The 23,080-nt window shown below is 34.2% G+C and overlaps 1 protein-coding gene across 1 annotated transcript in view; it reads left to right on the forward strand.

Moving 5' to 3' along the window:
- The first annotated feature begins 8,564 nt into the window (after positions 1-8,564).
- LOC126966324 (lachesin-like) overlaps positions 8,565-23,080 on the forward strand; it is a 186,506-nt gene continuing 171,990 nt past the window's right edge. The window contains exon 1 of the mRNA XM_050810314.1: positions 8,565-9,035. Coding sequence (XP_050666271.1) covers positions 8,873-9,035 — 163 coding nt within the window. The 5' untranslated portion in view covers positions 8,565-8,872. The remainder of the gene's footprint in view (positions 9,036-23,080) is intronic.

Raw genomic sequence — 23,080 nt, forward strand, 5'->3', positions numbered from 1 at the left:
TTGTAATGTTTTTTATTTAGCTAATATTGGTAGCTCATCGCAATGAAATTATTATTTAACTAACATTCACACTAGGTACCTACCTGATGGTATTATTATTAAACCCAAATAAACGAAAGGAGAGAAAAATTAATTTCTACATCGTTTTCCCTTTCCTGTTGCACTGCTGTGAGATTGTGTCAGATAAGGTTGTGAATTTGCATGTTAAAAAGGTGAGAATCACCACTTTTTTATTGGAAAAGGAGGACAAACTTGTGTACGGGTCATCTGGTGTTATATAATCACACATTCTCTCGCTTTGTTGGAGGGAACCAATATCGTATCGTCCCGGAAACACCGCATTAGGATGCTCATTCCACAGCTTTCTAGAAGTTACGTGGAAGAAAGCTTCTTGAAAACTGCACTGTGGAGGTACGCCACACATACAGATAGTGGGCATGATATCCTAATTTGTGGTGTGTCGTGCGAAGGTGGAATTCGGCAGCAGGAATAGGTGAAACATCTCGTCGGAACACTCCCCGTGATGAATCCGGGAGAATACGTGACGTCTCTGTCCCGCATTGTTGAAGGACATGCAACCATTTTCTTACCAACACTTCGACTTTTAACTTTTTCACAAAACTACGGGCAAACTTTCGAGAAAGAAAAGCCCCGCTCTGTCCAATGGCTTTTTCTTTCATGTTCAAAGCAGTATACCCAGATTTCGTCACTTGCGACAATATTGTATACAGCCAATGACTGTCCTTCGTTATGTTTTTCTGCCATTTTAAGGCTTCAGGCTTTAAATTTGTTGCCTTTATTTATCAGTTTCTATCAGCGGTCGCCGGGTCACCTCCGTCCGGGTCCATCGTCACAGACATCATCACGTTGACGTCTGAATTCACTCAACCAAGAATAAACAGATCTACCCGATAAAACTTCATCACCAAATCCCAATTGACGTATCAGGCAACTTTCCTGTTGCCTTAGGCTGCATGGAAAAATTCTCTCTTCTCGAGTTGAAATTGCAGTGCCGCCTGTGTAGTTCATTATCAAATAAGTACCTACCGTAAGTGTTCTTTTTAAATATGTAATTGTTATACAAATCAACAGTCGAGAATTGATCAGTATGCGCCACGTATTATAGGAATATTTATTAACGGGCTATTACTAGAAATAATTTTGTTTTAAAAAATATATTATTGAAACTAATTTTTTTTTTAATAATAAAACGTCTGTTTGTGGCAGAGATCAGGCTGTGCACGTAGTATTCGTACCTAAAAAAGTGATCACGGCTGCGTAGGAAAGAAAAAGGATTTTATCCCGGGAATTGACTACGTAGTCCGGCCATGGTTGCTGTTACAGTTAAAAATAAACAAAATATTACATTTGAATTTGAAATCTGTCATTTTTATATGATTGTTCATTCAGTTTTCGCATTTTGGCGCCAATACATTGTACAATATTTTACGATATTAAATTGGAGTGGGGTGATAAAAAGAACAGAATCGCTGTGATTGCAATACACAAAGTCGGTATGGAGCCAAATGCAATTTATAAAGTTATTAGTTAAGTGTATGTTTGCTCCGGTAAATAATAGGCAAATGGAGAAATATAGAGGCAATGTTACGGAAAAACTCTCAAATTTATATTTGAATTATAATAATAATAAATAGATTTATTAACAAAATTAAGATGCATACAAAGTAACTATTTATTACAGTACTCCAAACACGGTATGTTATTTAAAATAAAACAGAGTTTGCTTCTTTATTTACTTCAAAGGCAGTGAACTCAGGTGGTCTCTTGTCATTTAATGACTGGGCAACAGCTGGTATTCATAGGCGCAGACAAGGGCTTGTTAGCCCAGTAGAAATAATTAAAACTTTCAGATCTTTAGAAATGAAAAAAACAGCTGATATTATGGGGCTTATCTGTAAAAATAATAAGTTTAGTAATTGACGTCATAGCACCATATCTAGCATTAGTTTTTAATAGTTGCATTGAACATGGCGTGTTTCCTGACCTTCTGAAATATAGTAAAATTACACCAATATTAAAAGCGGGACTCACTTCTGACTCAAATAGCTCTATCATCCTGTTTCGGTGTTGCTGACCCTTAGTCACATCAGCTAACTCACTTTATCACATATAAGTTACTTCATATAAAACGAGTTGCATTTACTAGGGGACCCTCGATTACGGATGCGGTTGTTGAACTCATCAGGAATATTTTTGAGGCTCGGGAGGAATCACAGAATGCACTTCTTCTGTGATTAATCTAAGGCTTTCGATTGTGTTCAACATTTAACGCTGGTCAGCACGCTGTGTCACTATCGTATAAAGGGATCTGCGCTCGATCTTCTGATCTCATATTTAAATAATGGAATTCAGAACGTCGATGTGAATGGCAGGTGATCTCCTGGGACTTCTCTCGGTATGGGGGTACCACAAGGGTCTATTCTTGGACCGTTGCTCTTCCTAACTTATATTAATGATCTGTCTTAACTTGTAGAAAAAGAAACAGAAGGTAGTATTGTTTGCGACACTTCACTCATATTCAAAGTGAAAAGAAGTTAAGTTTTATATGACGAAGTAAATAATGCTCTCACATCGTGTACTGCTTTAGCGCCAATAACTTATTGTTAAATAGTCATTAAACTTAATATATTAAATTTACCGCGCCAAATGTCAAAAATATAGATGTGAATATTTTATTATACGGAGGGGTGGTATAACCGGTGGAATCTGCTATATTTCTTGGCATTACTCTTGATCCCAAATTGCTATGGGGCTCCCATATTTCACGATTGGCGAATAGGTTTAGTCCTGCACATATGCGGTGAAAAAAAATTAGACAGTTCTCTGACATAGACATGGCGCGATTAGTTTACTTTAGTTAATTTCATAGTATTATGTCCTATTGCATATTGGTTTGGGGAATTGCAGCTGATATTAATACGGTCCTTGTACTGCAGAAGAGCTAGAGCTCACGCTATTAATAACTTAGGTCGCAAATAATTATAAAAAGGAAAATTGTATTGCATCTCAAAATTATATTCTTGATAATGTTCTGTATAATAATATAAGCACATTTAGGAATTTGCTAGAAACTGTGACAATCAATTTCAACAAACATATACTTGTTATGCCTACTACTCGGTTAAGTCGAGTTATTAAGTCTTTTATTGGGCGATATATTTGCTTTGATCCCAGAAAATGTACAAAACAAATGTGTTACGAAATTAAAAAGAATTGTTTAAATCGTTTGTGTGGGACAGGATATTATAACATAAATGATTTTCTTTATGATACCACAGACTGGTAATGGAGCGGACGCCCTCAGGCTCTTCATTTATAAGTGTTTATTGTACGATATTAAATTGTAATCCATATTTTTATAAAAAAAAGCCCGCTCAGTTTCTTGCGCTCGTTCTTCTTAGTTGTGTGAGGCAGTCTATTTTGAATGGGTTTAGCTTTTGACGTTCAATAAGGAATTTGAATGCTATTTTGAATAAAAATATTTTTGAATTTCAATTTGAACCTTGTGTATCTCAAATTCTATGTGTATATATATGTGTTTTATGTGACTAAGTAAACAATGCTCTATCTGACATCGTGTACTTGCTTAGCGCTAATAACCTATTGTTAAGTAGCTCTGAATTTTGTAACATCCTACCTCTGTGATAGAATTCACAGAGCAGATATCAATGGTGTGCCACAGGGCTCAATATAAGAGCCATTTCTGTTTCTCATCGTATATTATTAGTATTTGTAAGCTATGTAAGCCGTGCTCGTTCGCTGTAACTTGATTTAGTGCAAACAATTTACTATTGAATGCAGAAAAACCAAATGTATAAGATTGTAGCTAATGTGGAAGAGGCAAAAACAGATACATACTGACTCTGGGTATAAAATTTGCGACCGTTACAATTTAATCTTAAGAAACAAGGATAAAAGTGCCGAAAACTAAGCTTCATAAAATAAGTACTTAATTCATTTGTAGGTTTTTACAATACTCTGCTGAATTATTTCCAAAATTTTTCAATTTATAAATTTAAACATTATGTTAAAATAAAATTGAGTTATAAGTTCTATTACAGTTTACAATTAATGATAAGGCTGTTTGGCTGTAAGCTTGCTCATAATCATTTATATTGAGTCGCTGTTATTATTTCTTATCACATTTTATTTATCTTAAAAATATATTATAAGTGATATATTACAATTAATAATTTAAATAATGTTTTTTCTTGTTAGTGGAGGTATTGAGTGAGCGATTATATCACACATCTGTTACATTTTTTTAAATTGAGTTCCCGGGACAAGGCTTGTCATGCTCGCTTAAATGGCACTGCTCGTACCGGTGTCGTGGGGTCGTAAGTAGTAGTAATCGTAACCTTCCCTAAGATATGTGCAAGGGAAACGATTGCTGGACCATACGTCATGCTCTTCACGGGCACTGCTTGTGTTGCCTGGTCGGTGCTGTCTTCGAGGTTTTCACCTTTTATTTTTAAATTGATAATATACCATTTTTAGTTATTAGTTTGAATATGTAATTGCTCGCACAATACCTTTACCTAATTACGTTAGTGTATGTGAAATGTTACATCTACAGCACTCGTAAGTCTTTTAAGTTTTCTCTTAGGCAAATAACTTCTTTTTTCTTTAATTACACTAGTAAGTCAAAACGTGTGAGTAATTTTGGTACTTCACTTTACCATCATATACGTTGGCCCCAAACTAGGCATAGCCTGTTGGAAATAGCCTATGCGAAAATTACTTTTAACAAAACATATCTACTTAAAGTCTCTAAATATTATTATATCAATTTTATTATCATATTTTCTACCTACACATTAAATCTACTTTGTAAATAAACGTGCACTTTTGATTTATTCGAGTGCTTTATGTATGAACAGTTGTAAAAGGGGTTTGATGCAACAAAATAACATATAATATATTATTTATGTACTGATATAAAAACACCGTGAAAGGCTCCTTTGCACAGGATTCCGGCTAGATTATGGGTACCACAACGGAGCCTATTTCTGCCATGCATCAGTAATGTGTAAACATTACTGCGTTTCGGTCTGAATGGCGCCGTAGCTAGTGAAATTACTGGGCAAATGAGACTTACTCGTAACAACTTATGTCTCAAGGTAACGAGCGCAGTTGTAGTACCGTTCAGAATTTTTGGGGTTTTCAATAAACCTGAGCGGCACTACATTGTAATGGAAAATGCGTATCAATAACGATCAGCTGAACGTCCTGCTCGTCTCGTCTCTTATTTTCATAAAAAAGACCTTTGGTAATAAAGTCGATCTTAATTTGTTTTATTTGGATTTTTAGGAAACGTTTTATTGTTATATTGTATATGTGTACGTAAGAAATGAACTAACAGTGAACATCATAGTTGAGTTACCTTCGACTCAACTATGATGACTCCTCCCATCTATGCCCTTGATTCGTCTAAAACCCCTTGGCCTTCTTTTGAGACTGCATTGTTTACCCTCGCCCATGAAGGGTTCCGTAGCAGCAAGTAACATGATGTTAGTTTTTTCATTCTCTACTTATAGGGGTGGGGGGGGGAAAGGACACGACCTTTTTTCCACTGTTTTTGTCGCAAACTATTCAGTTTAGAAAAAAATTATATTACAAACCTCAATATCATTTTTGAAGACCTACCCATATTATTGGGTACACGTCTTGGTTTGATGAAAAAAAAATTGAGTTTCAGTTACATTGGGGATTTTATTGTTTTTTCTATTTTTGTGTGAAAACATTAATGCTGTTCACATAATACATCTACTTAGCAAGTTTCAACTCTACAGTTCTTATAGTTGTGGAAAAAAGTGGCTGTGACATGTGTCACGGACAGACAGACAGACATGACGAATCTATAAGGGTTCTGTGTTTTGCCTTTTGGCTACGGAGCCCTAAATATAAGAGAAGTTAGATCAGGAAACAATACAATCTTATGTCTATCGTCTGCCACGTGAGGTAAGGTCGTTGATATAAATTAGAAAGGGCTGAGAATAGCACCTTGCAGAACCTCCTTTTACCAAAGTTAACCCGAAGACCGGCAGCCGTTTTTTTAGATGATTCAAGAAGTGGAGAGATGAGCAAAAGACGTTTACCTGTTGGTAATGATACCCTCTGCCCATTACAATTCAGTACCGCCCAGGATTCCAATCCAGGCATCGCCATTCCGATCTCTACCTGGAGACTTAAGAGCTAAGATAATTTATTATAAGTCTAGATACAGAGCTTCTTGCTGTTAGGCAACGCATGAAAACAGGCCAATAATAAAAATAACTTAAGTGTGCATGACAAACTATGTCTTACTCTCGCGATACGTATGTCACTCTGTTTAAGTGTGCTTCATCATCATCAGCCGGAAGAGGTCCAAAGGTTGGACAAAGGTCTCCCCTAAAGATCTCCACCATGATCAGTGCTGCTCTGCCCTCATCCAACCTATTTTGGCGATCTTGACCAGATCATCGGTCCATCTTGTGGCCTACCAACACTTGGACTTAAATGCCAGCGGCCATCTGTCCTTCGAACTATGTTCCTTAATTATTAGTGTGTCACTACTTACTTTTGGTGTGCTTGCATTTCTGAAAATAGAGGTTAATCGTTCACCTTTATTTTTCCGACGCTTTCACAGCTGGTATTAGATATAAATGGTATTAGACGTATAAATTATGTAAGCGTAAGTCTCATTAGCCCAATTTCACTAGTCAAGGCGCCCTTCAACCCTAAATATAAGTAGTGCTTGTACACAACTGAGTTGGCGACAGAAAATACCAAAATAAAAGCCGGAGCGCTAGGTACCCATCATCATCAGGAAGATATTCCGTCTAAACGTTTGCTTTGACCACCTGAACCCTTATATTTAAATATGCTTATGCTTAAGGAGTGAAGCAAAGAGGATGTTAAAAGTACGTAATTAGAGGCGGACTGCCCGAGTAAAAATTTAAATTTAGTTTAAGTAGTTTAATTTTAGTATGAAACGAAATAAAAAAAAAACGAAAAAAAATTACAGTATGGTGATTAGCAGCGAAGTATAATCGGGCTAGGTTTGAAAGCGAACAGTTGCATAAAACGTAATGGATTTAGGCTATCTCCGTTTTTTACAAGATTATAGTCGTCATCTGTCAATCTATCAATGACTGCACTTTTTTCTTAGGGCCGTTCCCAATATTCAGTCTATCTCTAACTTGAGATAATCGTAACTATCGTTAACTTTTCTTTCCCAATAAACTTATCGACGGTAACTCAACTTATCCGTGCATGCTGTCTGTCAATGGGACAACGTATAGCTTACCAGCGATATAAAGTTTGTATGGAATTTGCAATTCACGCGTCCCAATATAAGGCGATAAGAATGACTTATCGGGTATATTGGGACAGCTTCAGATTTTTGACAGCTAATTACTGACAGTGGAAGGTAGTAAGTATCTCTATCTGTAGATAGTATATTGGGAACGGCCGTTAGAGAGTTTCGCTAGGCTGCTACTTTGGATTAACAGGCAGTGGAGAATTGCAGGCCTGAATTGAATTTTAATACTACAAATTCACTCTATTTATTATTCACCTAGCAGTTATGAAAAATATGTTATATAATACATGGGACGTCTTAGTTTTCTTCTTATTATTTCAAATCACATGTAACTAAAAAATAGTAAATAGACCTCGGAATATTTAGTATAAGCCAAAACGTTCGGTTAATATTAAAATAAAATAAAAAATAAATAAAAATAAAAATATTTTATGTCGGACAGATTATATCATCCATAGCCAATTTTGCATTAAAAAAGGTATACAACTTACATCATAACATAATTTTTGTTTCCAAAAATGAAAAGAAAATTATATCGGGTGGTTGTCTTATATTTTTTAGTCATTAATTTTTATTAATTAATAATTATTTTACCCTATAAATACAATTTGTATGCCCTGAGCAAGATCACTGGCATATATTATCGCCTTGAATTGGGAGGATCAAAGGGCGGCCAGATTTACCTAAACAAAAAGTAATAATTATGAATAGTAATATATATAATAATTAGAAAAAAATAATAAATTTTGCTGTATTGTAGGATGATGGAACATAAAAACATATTATACAATGTCAATTATTATCTCCTTTACAATATTATAAAATAAAGGACCCACTAAGTCCCATTTGTTTGTTTTCTTTGATGTACTATAATAGTGTTAAAATATTACAAACAAAGAAATAATAAATTTTTGGATAAATTTCTGATTTTGTCGGTATTAATTGCTTAAATTTATTGGCAATTTATATTATCTGTGGCTTTAATTAAAGCTATTACAACGCATATGGCCTCGAAAGTAAACGCAATTTCCTTTGTAATTTGCAAGTATTAAAGGGATGAATAAACGATTAGGAAATGCAATTTAGGTTATCTTAACGGCGTGATACTTTAAAAGAATTTAGGTATAGTGTATAGGTATATAGCAATAACTTATTAAATGGCTAATTACGACCGCGAAACCACCTGTCCGCTATAATCATGTACATAGGCCTTCGCATATAGTTCCGCGCGTCTTAAGCACGGACCCTCCCCCGCTGTTCTATTGGCTGTGGAGGAGTGCTGCGCGCGCAGTGGTCCTCCTTGTTGCCGGGTGTGAGTGCACGGGACTCCGTGGGAGCATGTCGACTGGCGACGAGGACACGCGGACAGTACCGCCGCGACCAAGCAGCATTACCCTCGTCGCTGCAATCCTGCACACAGCAGTAAGATCTCGACCGCGACACAACTAAACTTTGTTGAACTTTATAAACTCAGTTATGCAGAAGAGAATTTCTTTAGCGCGTTTTCAGTGATTTTAGTTTTATATGGTAGGAAAGTAGTGATGTGCGATGGCTGATATTAGGGATGTCAAGAGTTGTCCGAGCTTGCAGTGCGCGTTTCGCGTTGTTGCGCTCTGCGCGTGGGCATGTGCTGTCCTGCCGTACGCAGCGGAAGTCCACGCCGATGTTGATACTTCTACTGGACACGGAGACAATACTCTTACTAACTCAGGTTAGTCTTATGAACTACTTAGGAATTCATTTACCCATACTAATATACGTAATCATATACAGGTACTGCCTACCTACTGTTATAATAAGTTAATGTCAATTTATGATATTACTCTCTCTCATCATTAACACAGTGTTCGTTAGAAAGGTTTTCGTTCGACCGTTTTTTCTTTGACTTACTTTGCAATTCTAACTACCAGGAAAAAGTCTTTTCCTTTTTCGGGTTAATATATTCTATTCACAAATAATGTGGCTTTCTATTTGTAATAGAAATTTTACCCCCTACAATCGCACAGAATCGCAATATTTATAATGACATTAGTATATCTTAGGTTTTCACAACTAACTACTGCTTTAGGGAGGTTTTAAAACTATAAAGTTGCATACTATTAAGTGCAACTTCATTGCACGCAGTGACGCGTTTGTCTGCCGTCGAGCAATAATGTGCGAACATTAAATGTTTTTATTGTTTTTTTTGGTGTGAAAGACGCTGATACAAGTGAATTTAATGGGAAATTACTGTGAAGTTAATAGGCTAATTATAATTCTGAACGGCCCGGTATTATAGGGGCAGGGCCCATCATTATCCATCAGGTGTCTGTCAATCTCGTCTGGATACATCTCATCTTAAAAAAAAATAAAATACGATCTGTGTATATCAGTAATATTGTTAACAAGAAGCCGAACTATGATCGTACGATAGCCATTAGGGAGGGTACGATGATGAATGATAAACTAGAAATACGAAATTCATATCACGAACTATTATGGTTTTAGTTAGTAATTTATCTTCACAAAATACTAAATATCGTAAACGTGGTAGATAATTCGATATACTAGGGAACCCATTTATGTGCGGGGTTTGTAGGAAACTTAAAACAGTTGGAGTGTAGGTCTGGTCAATACTACCGCGTCACCTATGTGTTTTTTCTCCTCGATGTTTCTGAATTGAAGGGTGCTGGTATAATTAATAAATATATAACATTAAAATAAAGAATTCTTTTATTTCTTGCAGTAAGGAGTTAAAAAAAAATTATTTGCTACAGCTAGGGTTAGTAACTTTTGTAAACCTAATTGTTAGTGCTTAAATTATTATTGTTCCTTATGTTTGAATTTATATTGGCAAGAACCCCTCTATTGGTGAAGGCCTCCTCAGATTGCAGATCTTCTCTGGTTTGTGCTAGCCGACTGAATAATTTAATCTTCCCATCTAGCATAGGGTCTTCCTCTTTTACGTACCTCTTGGGGTCCTTTCCAAACAGTCACCTTTTTGGTCCATCTTTGGTCTTGTAGACGTGCTTGTGTAGTTACGTATTTTGGTGTGACGTTTTTTTTTGGACTTTTTGTATATTTAACACAAAGCGTTCCAAGCCTCGTTGACACGTTATTTTTTTTATATAATCGTTAAGCTTTCTGGTTTTGTACGCATTAACTAGGGCAGCAGGCAAGAGTTAAATATTTTCGAGCTTAATTTAATTGATAAGTTACTTTTGAATATCTCTTTTTGACTCCAATCCTTATTTCAGGTTAATTTAATCCGAATTTCCAAGGTATATGTATGTTCCGTGTATTTTAAAGGTTCTTGTCGACCGATATTGTTCTCTTAGCGCTGTTCGCCATTATTTTTTTTTATCAGGCTTATTTGCAACCCTACCCAGTTGCAAGCCTCGCTGAGTGCCTGGATCATTCTTTGCAGCTGTGTGTTAGATTCAGATAGCAGCACTAGGTCGTCCGTAAATCGAAGTTTTATCGTGGTTCCGTTGAATAATATGCCTTTTCTTCTCCATTTTAATTGTTGGATTATTAGCTCCAGTGTTGCTATAAATAGTTTTACTGCTGTAATTACAGGTAATTCTTTTGAATCAGAAAAATTGACGAAACTTTTATTTGATGGCAAGTGTTAAGCTCCGTCTCTGTCTTATACAATGCAGTTGTGATCAGTATCTTGATTGAGACCAATATTTCAAGTAGCAGTTCCGTTAGTCACTTTAAGTCTGAAGATGTTAAGTCTTATTGGTCCAGTAATTTCACAACAATGTTTGCACATTATTGCTTCAAGCCAGAAAAATCCGCCGCTGCCGTGTTCACCTAGAATTTAGCGAGAAGCTTCTGCCTTGTACATTGGACATTATCGATAATTCTCACGGATTCGGGGATGTGATCGGGGTTGTGTAACGTCCTGCTACGCATCACTTTGTTTTATTATGCGTTACGATAGATGATGCCGCTTAACACCAGGTGGGCACCCTCTGAGTTACTTCTTTGTAATATTTAATAATAATAGTTAATAGTAGATTGATAGTACAATGTACTTCAAAGCACAATATGATCCATCCATCCATCCATCTAAGATCTATACAGGAAGTGACCTCTCCCATGTGTATTATGGATGAAAAGTATTTTTTTATCAAATTTAATACGTTAAAAATTATATTGCGAGTAATTGCTCTGAAAAATTAAGAATCGTAGATTAACTTAAATTGATAGTGAAATGTTCTGCAAAACACAATATGGATTTTTCAACTTTTGCTAGGAAACTGTAGATACAAATTGTAAATCAATGCCATTATATGACCATACTTTAAGCGTTAGATAATATATACGTCTAAATAGTCTCTTGCTGTTAGACAACCGACAAAAACAGGCCAGGAATATTAGTTTAGTGTGCGTGACAGGCTAAGTCGTACACTCGCGATTTGTATGACACTTTGTGTTAGTTTGCGTGAATTGCTCAAAATAGAGGTACAGTAGACATAATTATGTAATATGTGATATAGGATAGTTCTTTTTTCGACGTTTTCACAGCTGTCATAGTCTAGATATACAAATGATGTATTTTGTAAACAATTCAGACGATATGACTATATTACTATCTTCTTCTAATATATAAAATTCTCGTGTCATGGTGTTAAACATTGAACTCCTCCGAAACGGCTTGACCGATTCTCATGAAATTTTGAGTGCATATTGGACAGACGTAGGTCTGAGAATCGGCCAACATCTATTTTTCATCCCCCTAAATGTTAAGGGTGGTGACACGATTTTTTTATTAATTTTTTTTGAAATTTGTTTGATAATGCGTCAGCATTAAAAAATACATACAAATTCGATTTTTTTTTAACAAATGTAAATGTTAATAAGTATTTTGCGAGAGAAAAATTCTGTCAAGGCTATAATATATTAAAAAATTCTAGTAATAAATACTTTTAATAATAGACATTTTGAAGACGAGTAATTCGCTTTATATTTTTTAACTATTAAATTTGGTATACTATAATTTTTTATCCATACGGATGGGTGAAGGGCGTTTTCTATTCGGATCCTGTACTCTATACAGAGAATATAACTTTAAGCAGTGGCTTTAAATGCTTCAGGTGTTTCTTTAAGTGTTGCAAGGCATTGTTATTCCGATAAAATAATACTAATTTGCTGAACAATCCCGTTTGAAATATACATTTTTAAGTATTATAATGTAGATACATTACATGTAGGTACAACTTGTTTTGTTCTTTTGCATTTTTATGGCATATTTATTAGCTTTATATTAGCTTCACCTGTATGTTTGTATGTTTGTAACCGACTTCTATGGGCGCTATTTTGACCCACTTTAAACGGCTAGATTTCGTTCAAACTTTGTAGATTTATCGAGGACCGATGACATTACACTACTTTGATAAAATTATTCAATTTTTCAATTTGCAAAATATGATTTTTGTTCATTTATATAATTTTCATCTATAGTCGATAAGGCAGGAATTGATGTTAAAGTACTAGTTTTAAAAATACGCTTTTATAGAAAATTTAACTAAAAAATGAAAAATAAATAATAGTTAAAAAAAACTAAAAAGCACGCTTTATATAAAATTCAACTAAAAATAGAAAATAAATGCTCCCCACGCTTTTTTTTACAATAAAGTATATTTTTTTACACTATTTTCAATTTAAATTTATTTTCTATTTTTTAGTTGAATTTTATATAAAGCGTGCTTTTTAGTTTTTTTTTTAACTATTATTTATTTTATGTACTGATTTGGATGCTACTTTTTACGTTGAGTATAATTCCAAATGGTCCATAGAAATTCTGATTATGTGATAATTTTCGGAATTATGAAGATATCAGAAGGTAGTAAAATCGTAGTATTATAAAACTAAGAACACTCTATAACATATAAATCAAAAGTGATTTATCTAACATTTTATGATACCCATTCGTTACTCAAGTTAAAGCGTAGGATAAGTTAATTGTAGTTGATACACTCTCTGGTGCACCCCAGTATCAGCTGGATTCATTTGGCCGCGTCCAACGCAGCAGTCGAATTGTCGGGGACCCAGTACTCTATGAACTGCTGGATCACATGACTTTGCGGAGAGACGTCGCTTAATTGTGTTTCTTCTACCGCATTTATCACATCGAAATAAGGGATTGCTTGCAACTAATTCAATAGGCTTCATAAGATACATAATAGATTTAAGGATAATTTACCCTTTTAAAATATAGTTCCATTTCATTTATTAACTATAAATAAATATTAAAAAATGGCTAATTGGTTCGAATCCGGTTCAGCCAGGCAATTATTTAAAAATCTATGAATGCAGTTTATATTTTTTTCTTAATTTAAAATAGAGTATTCTTTCAGAAAAATGTATCATCTACAATATTTAAGGTACTTCCCCTTGTGGCATAGCCGTGGGACGCCCTGTATATTATTATGATTGGCATCGAAACAAACCGTATATTTATATTTCTGCACATTTCTATTAATTGCATCTAAACCTCTTTTTCAGAAAATATTATATAAATTATTTAATAAACAATATGGGTAGAACTTGTTCAACTTTTGAATTTAAGCACGTTGTTTTTTTTTAATTTACTCAAGGGAGTCGGAGCGTTTAAGATTTTTTTTGCTGTCACACAGTGTGTATTGTGTGTGAGTCTTTTTAAAATGTTATTATATGATGAAACTGTTAAAAATTGATTTTGAGACAATGAGTGTTTGCCACTTCTTCTTCTTATTAAAGCCAAATTTTTGCGTAGTAGTGTTAAATTGTACAATTTAATTATTGTGACATTAAATAGTGTTCAATCAAAAGCTTTGATCTGAGTGAATGAATTCGTTTTGATTTTTATTTGATTTCATTTGACTTGATAAATTCGATGGCATTTTCATTGGTCTATTTATTTGTATTTGAAAATTTGAATGGTTATACTCGTTAAGTTATCTTAATTGAGACAGATATCTTCGCCGCCTGTCAAATACTTGTCAAAGAGAAATCCAGCCTCCCTGGTTACCATTTGTAGACTTCTTGACTATTTCCACTGTACCAGCTGCTTCTTGCTCAAAATACTAAAATTGCTACATATGAGGAGTTCTCTCGATTCCTTCTGGTAAAGAGTGTGAGGTCGATAATGAAGTAATTATTTTGCGTTATGCTGTACGGCGCCCTTTAAATTAAAAATAGTAATTTTTCACTATAATATATACAGACGACAGACGCTGTTCTGTTATCAAAAAAAAATGATTTAGGTATTGGGGATAATGCCATCGGAAATGTGAAATCAAAGTTAATGAGTAAAAATTGATGTTATTTGTTATATCATTTATAAATATCGAATAAAGTAAATGCCCCAGATGGGAACCTTGGGGCATACCAGATGTAGCAAGATACGTTTGAAAATTATGTACATCCACAACAACGCACTGAGGTCGATTCTGTAAATAGGAGTCAAACCACTTCAGCAGCGAACTCTCGATGCTGTGTTGATTTATTTTAGATACAAGTAGCGTAATGTTCACTTTGTCGAAGGCGATGCTAAGAGCGTATAAATCGCATCAACCTGAGAACCATGATCTATTTCATCAGACATTTCCGAGACAAATGTCACTTTAAAGATAGTAACTTTCGTTTTGAAACAATTTATAAAGCACATCGAAAGTATAATATTTATAGCTAGGCATCAAACTGCAGCACAGTAATTTGAATGTTATTATAATAATTACGCTAAAAGATATGCAAAAAGAGACACTGATAAAGATGGTATTGATCTTGTTTTAAATCTTTATTATTCCTCGGTTTTGAACCCTTGTAATATCTAATAAGTAATATCTAGGGTTCAAAACCGAGGAAAAAACAAACAACAACATTTTTACAAATATTAATATTTTAACGATTACGAAACTATTGCACCTTCTAGAAATCTCCTAAATAATTCGTGGATCATGCGCTTGTAAAATAGGAAATACGGTGCCGTAGACAGCGGATTCGTTAATTAAATTTCATCGATTCGAGCTCATTTTGTGAAGTGCGTCGAATGCCTACATATCAGTGGATGCACGAGAGCTTCACGAAAATGAGAATGGTTCACATTTGGAAATAGTGGAATGCTTTCAACGCGCGTAATTCAGTTAAACGTGTAATTTATGGTTAGCAAATTACTGGCGTGATGTCTGCACCCCGAATATGATACTACACTCGCGTTTGTACCGCGGCCGCCCTCGCCATAATTATTGGCGAAACTGTTTCAGCTAATCACAGTTGCAGGAGTTATTTGTGCTCAGTAGATTGCAACACTTTACATAATTAATTGGCAACGGTGCTCGAAATTACGAATGCAATGTTTATGGCAAACAATTTTATCTTTTAAAAATAATTATTTAAATCATTTGAAATAACATCTTTTGTAGATGCATATTTTATTCTTATTTACACGTGGAGCGATTGACGAGCATGGAGTTTCTCGAGATGTGACAATTACGAGGTTTTATATGGATGTGCTGACCACAGGTCAAATGCTGCAACAGTGTCTTAAATCAAAGTTTACCATTAAAAAGGTAATGGTAACTGTTTGGTGGTCTCAGCATGGTGCTATTCAGTATAGCTTTCTCTGATCGGGTCAAGCAATAACGGACTGATGTCTACTGTGCCGAACTCCGAACAATGATAGCAAAACTAGCAGTGAAACAGCCCCGCCTCATGACCATTATTGCTCCATGATAACGCTAGATCTCATACAGCACGAGAAACCGTTCTAGCTCTACAGGAACTGCAATTAGAAACTATTCGTCACCCTCCGTATTTGCCAGACCATTTTTTTCGTGATTTGGACAATTTTCTACGTGATAAAAAGTTTTCTTCACAGGAGGCAGTACAAAATGCTTCCACACAATTTGTCGAATCTAGACCACCGCAGTTCTATCGCAAAAATTACCTTTCTATTAGATGGCAAATTAAATAAATATATAAAATTAAAAAAAACTAAGTCATTTCAATTTTTCAGTACAAATCGGCACTTTCAATCTTTAACCCCTAATATATGACCAATAAAGACGTATTAAAGTCATACATGTCATCTATTTTCTCAAAATTTAACATTTAATTGTTTTTTTGATGTCACTTAAATCACTACCAGTGGCAACAAAAGGGCGCACTGAGAGGGGAGAACCGGTACAAGCAAAATATTATATCAAAAATGTCAATAACGTAAAACTTTAATCTATTATCCCCAGATCACACCAAACAGAGAGGATACTTAAACTTTGTAAATAATTAAAAATATGCTTTAGTTTTTAATTCTTACAAAGGTGTACAAACCACAAAAATTACTCTATATTCTTAGTTTTAATTTTTCAATCATGTCGACTATACTCACCCACCGCATTTCATTTTAGAATTAGTTGTAAAATTACATACATTATGTGTAAGTAAATTACTTACTACGTAACTACATGCCCTTCCATATATTTTGTTTACCTTAATATTTAAACAAAACAAATTCCTACGTGATAATTTTATACCACAAAAAAGACAATTTCCGGTCTGGAGCTTGTATGGGGTGTAAAGATGTGCAATTATATTAGGAACTTACCTATCCCTAAACCTAACTCTCACGACAAACCTAGCTCGACACGTCTTACAACTAAAAAAACTTGGAAAATAATCACACTTAATTCAAACAATGCTGTATTAGTGTCACCATCTGTCACCAGAAGATTTTCTGTCCATAAAGAGGCAAATGTTGGTTAATTCTGATCTGCTATGAAAAACAGATTTAAAAAAAGTTTTCCTTTAATCAAAGTTTTCCTTTTTTTGTTAGCCTCACTCAGGCTAGACAAATTTCATTTAATAAAATAATGATCAACGATCAATGGATACCCTTAATTAATTAACTGCAGTCGAAAACGCAATGCATGTAATTACAAATTAATTGCTTGCATAATTAAATATTTCTATACGCTACTGCTCTGTAGGCATAGAAACTGAAATAATGAAAGTATAATATCAAATTTGAGGTAGCGTCGTACTAAACTTTTGGTTCGGGAACAACTCGTAACTATGTAACGAATTAATCAAGATTTCACATCGTACTCAATGAACTATGATTTCTAACCGAGAACAATAGCCGCAGAGGCGTAGCTGAATCAAACTTGTAGAACTTAAATCACGTCGCAGCTACATTTAGAAAGACCTTTTGTTAGCGAGCCAAGTGATGAAAGCTCTGATAATAATTTAGGAATAGCAGAAGTGTTTGCCGTTAAATGGCAAAAGTACGGTCCGGGAAACATTCCGGGGACTTTAGTGTCGCCTTCGTCCCCGCAGTCAACTGAAATAATAATTATTATTGCGTTCACGAGAACTACAATTGTTCATTTACATTTACAGCGTTCGCGTCGGTGGCAGTTCCGAACTATTTGGTCCCGTACTCGTTTTATACAAACGTTCCGTTATTGTGATGCACATCAACAGTTAATGGTCTGAAAAATGGATATGAATTTCGTCACTCCACGTGCGAGATTTTATTTTGAGAAGTTAAAACTTCTCGAGTTTAACACTATTGTTGATTCTTTATATTTTCTGAGATTCACAAACAACATTGTGTGTCGAATATTTATTACTATTAATCACAAAATAATCACTCAGATCGATGATTGTCGTTTTAGGATAACTATGTATTGAATATAAAAGTTATTATGAAAATATTATGTGAGTCTTACACTATTCTTTAGGATTTATTTTCATCAGTTTTTTTTCAAGAACAGCTAAGACATTAAGAGAAAAATATAACAAATATAAATAATATGTAAATATATAACACAATTAATGAAAAACCACATCTGTGGGAGATATATTATGACAGTAGTTGACGGCTGTACTGATATTTTGATTTCGAGGAAAGTTTTAATTTCATTACTTCGTTATAATGATCGAAGATGTATTAAATTAAAATGTTTAGTTGCTATTATCGAATAAGGGCAAAATACTTCATAAATTAATTTAATTTTACTTTATCTATCGTATTCTTGGTTTGGAAAAGTTAAAAAAGTATATAAATTCTTATAACCGCCAACAAAAAAAAACAAAAAGGAAAACCACTAAAACGATGAAGAATCGGATTTGTTGCGATATGATGCACTAAAGAAGACTAAAATTTGGTATTAAATAACTCATTTTGTGTTGAACTATTTAAGCATTATTAAATGAATTTGTCGTATTGCAATGTCATAATCTGAATGTGAAGGGCACTGAGGTATCCCAAATGAAATTACAAGTAACGCTCGCCGTACAATATTAATTTGTATCAAGAATTCGTAGAGATTTAGCTTAAGCCGGGACGAAGCTGAATGTTCGCGGCAGCCGGCGAGTGTTAACACTTATTAAGGGGGTGCATCCGTACGACAGATGTAGGGGAGGACCCGCCATTTGCGTAATGTCAGGAATGGTTACACTCGATTTAATAAAACTCCGTCAACATTTCATTGTGAAGAATTTAAAAGGCAATTTGTTTCAAAGGCAACAGTGGCGTTGAGAAAAAACCGTAAGCCGGAACGTGCTTGGAATACATCGGCGCGGCTTGGATTTCTTATCGATGGCAATTGAGATGAGTGAGTACTTATGGCTTTTCGAGTGGCTCGAGTTCGTTTAATTTGTTGTTTCGGCGCGGAATTTTTATTACTGTTCCCCTCACTTTGTATTTTACAATGTCTATAAATGTCTCGATGCGGAGAGACGAGTGGATTTCTCCGGTGGACGAAGTTACAATAAATATATAGGTAATATATTCTATAGTGAAAATAATACACAGAATTCAATTGCAATGTTTTTATTTTGGCGTTAAGCAAAATAGTCTATTTCACTACAACTCTGAAAGAGCGGCGATATCACAGCACGAATCTATCATAAATCACGTTTTTTGTTTACAATAACCAAGCTTGTTTATCTAGCAACCCGTTAAATAACCCACACAATGATACGTCGACTATTGTAAGCACAAGTGGATATAGCGTCTCAAGTGGCCGGCGCCGGGTTTGGCGCCAAAACAGTTCAGCAGGTGGCTTCTGTGGCCGCGCGGGACTTGTTGGCATATCAGAGTTTAATTAAATAAATTTTGATATATGCTTTTTTATGGATTTTCTGTTTTCGCAAGGCCAGTTGCAATAGCTCCCAGAGTAGGATACCTACAATCATCCTAGCATATATCAGCAATAAATTCTATCTTTTATAAGTTGGTTAGTGGGATTTGGTTCAGCTAACACTATCATAGCAGCTTACTTCACCAGTGGACATACCACGACGGCCCCTATTTCTGCCGTGAATCAGTAATGTGTAAGCATTATTATGTTTCGCTCCGAAGGGAGCCGTAGCTAGTGAAATTACTGGGCAAATGAGACTTTACATCTTATGACTCCAGGTGACGAGCGCAATTGTAGTGGCACTCAGAATTTTTGGGTTTTTCAAGAAACTTGAGGCGCACTGCATAGTGAACGTCCTGCTCGTCTCATCCCTTATTATCATACAGAAAAGGCAAAATAGTTTTCCAATTGGTTTCATCAGAGTTTCAAGTTAACAAATAACCCAGTCGTTTAGTGCTAGCAACTCTAGGCCGTTTGCATCCTCCATGATATGCAAACTATTTGATTAGATGACATGATAAGATTTGTTGGTTAATCTTAGCGGACTTAACACTGAAGATATGAACTCTGAACACGTCGAAATAATAATAGCGAATTTTTAACCTCTATTTTCACGCACGCACACTAAAACAAAGTGACTGAAAACTTATCGCGGGTGTAAGACGTAGCTTGTAATGCATACTTAAGTAATAAACGTGGCCTGTTGTCACTAGCCTTCAAATATATAAATTATCTCAATTCATAATATTTAAAATAAAATGTCTATTGCGACATGTCTGTCTTCATAATAGTCTACCTCATTCTAGTTTCAGTTATCTTTAATGTAATCGAATTCGTCTCGCCAACGTCTTGGTAGAGCAGTGTCTCTGTGGCGATTCCCTTCATTGAAGCGTTTTGCTTGGTGTATTTATAAAAGCGTGTTTTTTTTTGTATTTTAAACTATAATTTTAATTGGAGCAAAATTAATCGGAAACTCAATCACTATTCATTGCAATAGCGAATAAGGCTCTTTCCTCAAAAATTGGAAATTTAAATTCTTGCTTATGTTGTTGAATTAAAAATTGGTATTCAAAAAATTGTTAATACTAAATAAATCGGCTAAAGTTTATGATTGGAAATTAAAACGCACTCCAATTCTTGCCTTATCAACTATACACATGAAAGTTATATAAATCGGTCCTCGATAAATCTACGAAGTTTGAATAAATTCTGACCGTTTAGAGTGGGTCAAAATCGCCCAAAATACAAACAAACATACAATTGAAGCTAATAAGAAAGCGCGTAAAAAGATACCAGGGAAGCAGAATTTCTATGAAATAAAAATAAATATAGTTTTTTTTTGTTAAATTATAAAGCCAAACAGATTATTTCCACCATCCCACTCATTACTCTTGTAAAACATTTGCTATAAAGGAGAGTCTACTTACGATAAAAATAGTAATTTTCAATATTTTGAAGTTTATAATTGATGTGCAATTTATTACTACCTTAGAATCGATTTTGAATCGATTTCTAGTAATCGATAAAAATTCATTCTCGAGTCTCTTCGTCCTTGATGATCTAGCAACATTAATTACGTACGGTTTAGTTGGCGAATGTACCCATAATAAGCTAATCTACTTTTTATTTCGTTTTTTACTTTTAGGGTGAAATAAATGTTGATATAAAACATGTAAACCTATAAATGACTATTCTGACTATAAACGTTGTCACAATTAAATATCGTCAAATCTTTTTTGAATACGTTTATTATGTTAGTAACTACGATAATTTCCCGCCATTACATACATATTTTCCGGGGTTTTATTATATTACAAATAATGTGGGGTGGATGGGAAGTTAGAATTGCAGTGATTGCACAATCTGGTTATGAAATGAAATGAAATTAATTATTTTACTTTGGAGCAAGGTATGTCCAGATCTAAAATATTACAATATGTCCTTTATCTAGCTTATATGATAAAGTATGCAAAAACTTAACACCAATTTAGGTATTCATTAATACTATAAAAATATTTCCAAGCAGACATTTGAAGAGTCTTGGTATAAACATTTTCTTTGACAGGATTTTCAAGTCCTCAGGCAATTTGTTATATTATTTTATACAGATTGTGGTGTTGGCGTTCATATTTAAGACAGAGGTTTGGTGGGAATGGGGTCACAAAGTTTCAAAGTGTATGCAGAGACTGTTAGACTAGTTCAACAAGTTAAAAACGTAATTCTTCATAAAGAATGATATATGAACGTAGAGTTGTCTTTGTAATAATTCCTCTCTTTGCATCTCATCTATAAACTTAACTGAACAAGTAAACGGATAAATCAACAGCATGTTAATTACTATTTTTAGAATCTTTAAAGAAAAATAAAAGTTACATCAAAAAATATCTAGTGTTTAATTGATGTTATTTTTCGATAACTTTTTTTTGTTTTGCGTTATTGTTTTTGTTTAAACCTCTTATGTTACTACATAATTTTTATTAAACTGTTCTCTACTTACTAATAATATGTTAACTATTTAAAAATGTTATAAATTATTCTCCTTAACGATCAATACGGGTTTACTTATAAAACTTGTAAAAATTATAATATAACAAAAAACAAGAGATGCTAACTATATTTCAGTAAATACTCATATAATATATATAATCATATGATAATACATTCGACAAAGATTAGTTATTCATTCAGACTTAACTCATATCTTTAGGAGCTCTATCAAGAATGACCACGTTTTTGAACTCGTTGATTATTCTACGTCTTAGATGGTATTGTGAATTTATTAGCAATTACTATTTAAAAATCTACTTCGGACTTTCGTTGAACGTCAAAAATTACCGCCCATTCGAAAAACTATGACTCAGAAGAACAGTCGCAAGAAACTCTACGGGCTCTTTTTTTTCATAAAAATATGGTTACAATGTTATGTCGTACAATAAACATTTTTAATTAAATAGCCTGAGGGTGTTCGCTCCATTCCCAATCTATCGTAAGTATCATTAAGAAAATAATTTAGAGTATACTAACTTGTACCGCACAAACGATTTTCAACAATTCTTTTGAATTTCGTAACACATTTCTTTTGTACATTTTCTGCGATCATGTTGTAATAGTTATTTAAGCAACTGTTGTGTAATAAGAGGTATAAAACATGAATGTGGGTTTATAATAGTATCACATGAGTGTTTTAATACCTAATTATCAACAGTTACATACAAGACTTTATCTACACCCATAATATGAAACCTCCATAAAATATTCTGAAACAGTTAGCTTACTGCTAGCATTGAAAAAGCCAGTCGTTTGGATGATGTTATGGTTATTAGGACATTGGGTGTTTTAATGTTGGCAATAAGTTAATACATCGCTCAGTAAAAGACTTACTAACTCTACTTAACGGAGTAATAGGCATGTTAACATTATGATTGTCAAATGATAAAACACAAAAAACGTTTAATATGAGATTTGTAGAAAGAAAACAATATTCAAGGAAACATGCATCCATAAACTATGAGAACAGATACAAAGCAAACCGCAGAAAAACACAAAGAGCCTGTATCTGTAACGTATTCGCATTGTTAGCACGCCAATGGATCTGCGCGGAATTATATCGTTACACGGATTTCACTTGCAAATATAATCG

This window comes from Leptidea sinapis, chromosome 10, assembly GCF_905404315.1.
Source record: "Leptidea sinapis chromosome 10, ilLepSina1.1, whole genome shotgun sequence".
NCBI lineage: Eukaryota > Metazoa > Arthropoda > Insecta > Lepidoptera > Pieridae > Leptidea > Leptidea sinapis.